Source organism: Halyomorpha halys, unplaced genomic scaffold, assembly GCF_000696795.3.
Source record: "Halyomorpha halys isolate HHAL.00 unplaced genomic scaffold, Hhal_1.1 Scaffold346.1, whole genome shotgun sequence".
Lineage (NCBI taxonomy): Eukaryota > Metazoa > Arthropoda > Insecta > Hemiptera > Pentatomidae > Halyomorpha > Halyomorpha halys.
The window spans coordinates 19,437-22,792 of NW_027106417.1; the positions used below are offsets into that span (position 1 = coordinate 19,437).

The following is a 3,356-nucleotide window of genomic DNA, read 5'->3' on the forward strand; positions in this document are numbered from 1 at the left end:
ATTTTGACTAGTAACTATACATAGTTTTTATTGAGGTAATAAAAAATTGGGGTGAGATTACTGCCTGTTTTTCTTCCCGGCTCTTGTACTATACCAATTGCAAATCACGGAATCTTAGAAATTGTTTGAGTACAGTTATGGATTCGCATGTGATTTGGGAACTATTAATGTAAAAAGAATAGTTATAATCCATAGTTACCTGAACAATGCCCATTAGAAATCTAACGAACATGACGATATAGGGGCCATCTATAATTGCGGCAAGAGGTGTCAAGAAGGAACAAAGGCTCGTCAGGATAAGGGTAGCTAGAGCAACATGAAAAATATTGTATAATTTATTAGAGAATTATAAAGTTCTTAAAAGGACATGGAAAATATAATACAGTGGTCTCACTTATACGAAACATTCAGTTATGCGAAGAATTTCTCAATCCTCTGCAAAAACCCCTGAATTATGTGTATGTAATTATCCATTTATACGAAACATTGGAAAGTTTGGACCCGCTTTATGAACATATTAGTAAATTTTATTCAGTTCTATGATTTTTTGTTTCTTCCGTGGCAAGACAAAAGACGAAAAATACCGTGAAAAACGAAATAGTAAACAACTTTTTTCCGCGAATAACATCCGGTCCCAATGACTCTTTATGTTTATATTCTACTCCTTAATGTATAATAATAAACTTGGGCGATTCCGGTTCAGATCACGAAGATCCTTTGCCTCTTCCATTTTTGCAGAAGCTCTTGAACCATTTGAAGTTGTAAAACGTTTTATATATGCGAAAGAGATTAGCGAGAAGGAATACAACACCTTAACAGAATGCGAAAGAATGATGTATTCAGCCAAAAGCAACATGGAACAAACAAACATAACACAATTTTTTTGTCAAAAATTAAAAAATTCGGATTAAAGATAAATTAATTTTTTATACAATAAATATATTTTTTTTTTCACTTTACTTTGTTTTTCTTTGAACTGCATACAACATACGTATATGTACCTACTAATTACGAGATCAAAATTCTCAAAAATATACATACATAATATGTATTCCGTATTCACTTATACGAAGAATTTTTGGTACCCCCTCATATTCTATATACAGAGACTTCACTGTATTTCATTCGATCCATTTAAAATTCAATATCTACATACAAAAATCTTTCATAAAAATGAAGCTTTCTTTTTAAAAATACGAACAATATTTTATTCGTTTTAGATTTTAATTGTTTTATATCATTCGCCTTTGTCCTCCAGGTAGTTAATATTTATTATATACCAATCAATTAGTTTTTATTGTAGAAAAAAATATTTTTGATCGTATTAAATGGGTTTAAACGTTTAATAATTTAAAAAACTATCAGACGCTCCAGGGCGTATAAGTAGATAAAAACAAATTTTGTTAGATATTAAAAAGATTTTTTTCCTGCTGTTAGTCCACGTTCACAAAAAAATTATATCTCTCTTTTTTTTTTTTTTTTTGGAAATAACAATAGTTGTAATATAACAATGTAAGAATAATTACATAGCAATATAATGATAACAATAATTGTAATAATAATAATTGTAATTGTAATATAACAATGTAATAATAATCTATTACACAGTAATATAATGATAACAATAATTGTAATAATAATAATATATTACATTGTAATATAGCCTATTTCCATTTGAAACCCGTAGGCTCCTAGTCACTGCTCTAATATTTCCCCACTTTGACTATTGCTGTACAGTATATGGGGGCGTCTCTGGGGATCTCGAGACGAAATTAAAATGTTTGATAAATTGCTGTGTACGATTCATCTTCGAGATCCCTAGGGACGCCTCTGTTTCCCGTTTTTATGCAGAGTTGAAGTGGCTTTATCCTTCCTACCGTCGTAGGTATTTGTTGGCATCCTTCATCTTCCAAGTCATCCAATCCTGCCGTCCTTCATACATCTCCGAGCTCCTGAAATTCAAATCCTCTATTCGCTCTCGCAATACCCGTTCCCGATATTCATATTTATACACAAGGACCCACCGAACCGCTACCTTATTAACCTTAAAATACCAAATGTAATACCCAACACGATTTATTCCTTTTTCACAGTAAAACACTCTCTAATTCACTGTTTCTTTTCTGTTTTAGAGGGATCGAAAAAAAAACAAAAACAAAACGCTGCCTTCGATAGATCGTTCATTATCCGATCCTCATCCTTATGGAACTCCATCCCTTCCAACATCCGTCGCTCCAATACCCTTCCTACCTTTAAATCCCGCCCGTTCAATCATTTTTTATCTATTCAGACCCTATAAAATTGTAAAAAATAAATATAATTGTAAATATGTTTGTAAACTATTATATCACTCTTAATTATTTTTACATCCTTTTGTTTTCTCCTTTTTATTTATTCATTGTTTTTATTGTTCAACTGATAAAAGTGAGAAAGTAACTTATAATTATTTTTTATAATGACTGTTTATATTTCTTTGTATTTTTGTTTAAGTATCTCTGAGGCTCCTCAGCCCTCATCTGTTGATTTCTTTGTATTATTCTAAAGGGACTCGTCCCAGAATAAATAAAATATTATTATTATTATCAGAATGTATATAATGTAAAAGTGTTTCAGGGCCAACTGCACAACGTTTAACAGATCGGGTCTTCTTAAACAAATTAGAACTGAAGAGAAAAATGTTTTAATTAGCCATGTTGCCCAAACACATTTAGCCACTGCAAAACACAGCATACCGACCAATCCATGATCGGACATGTATACACTACATATATTTACATGATATTACAACAATTTGTTTTTCTATTCTATCCTTTTACAATCAATAATCGTTTACACACTAAATACAATATATTATAACCATTTTCCCCTTTTTTAACAATTTTATTTCATTTGACAATCTTATTCCGTTTATTTGGCAATTTTCTGACGATCTCACTGAATTATTCTTCTCTGGATTTTCTCTATAGGAAGTCTGGTGAGTCAATTCATTTAAAATCACCTGCATGGGAATTACCTCTTATCATTCATTGTTTTATTTATTTATTTTAATATGTGGACCTGTCGATTTGTGTGTTTTAACTTATTTATTCATTAAGTTATTTTATTTTATTAGTATTATTATTTTTATTTATTTATATTTTCCTTTGAATCTATGTTTTAGTTTTGTTTTGTTAAAATGTATTGATTTGTTTGTTTTTTGGTAAACTGGTCTACTGCTGTGACTATTATTAATGGTCTGATCTCACATTGCCGTCTAATAGTGAATTTGTTTAGCGGGTCACTGAAGAGGATCTAGAAGGGTGAATTCGGGAGAGTGATTTTGTTGATCGGGTGAATTAAAAATTGTGAAATGGTGA

The 3,356-nt window shown here is 30.6% G+C and overlaps 1 protein-coding gene across 1 annotated transcript in view; it reads right to left on the minus strand.

Moving 5' to 3' along the window:
* Positions 1–3,356, minus strand: part of LOC106681537 (sialin) — a gene marked incomplete at its 3' end in the record, with an annotated part of 40,196 nt that overhangs the window by 12,561 nt on the left and 24,279 nt on the right. The window contains 1 exon segment of the mRNA XM_067044786.1: positions 200–306. Within this exon segment, the coding sequence (XP_066900887.1) occupies positions 200–306 (107 nt within the window).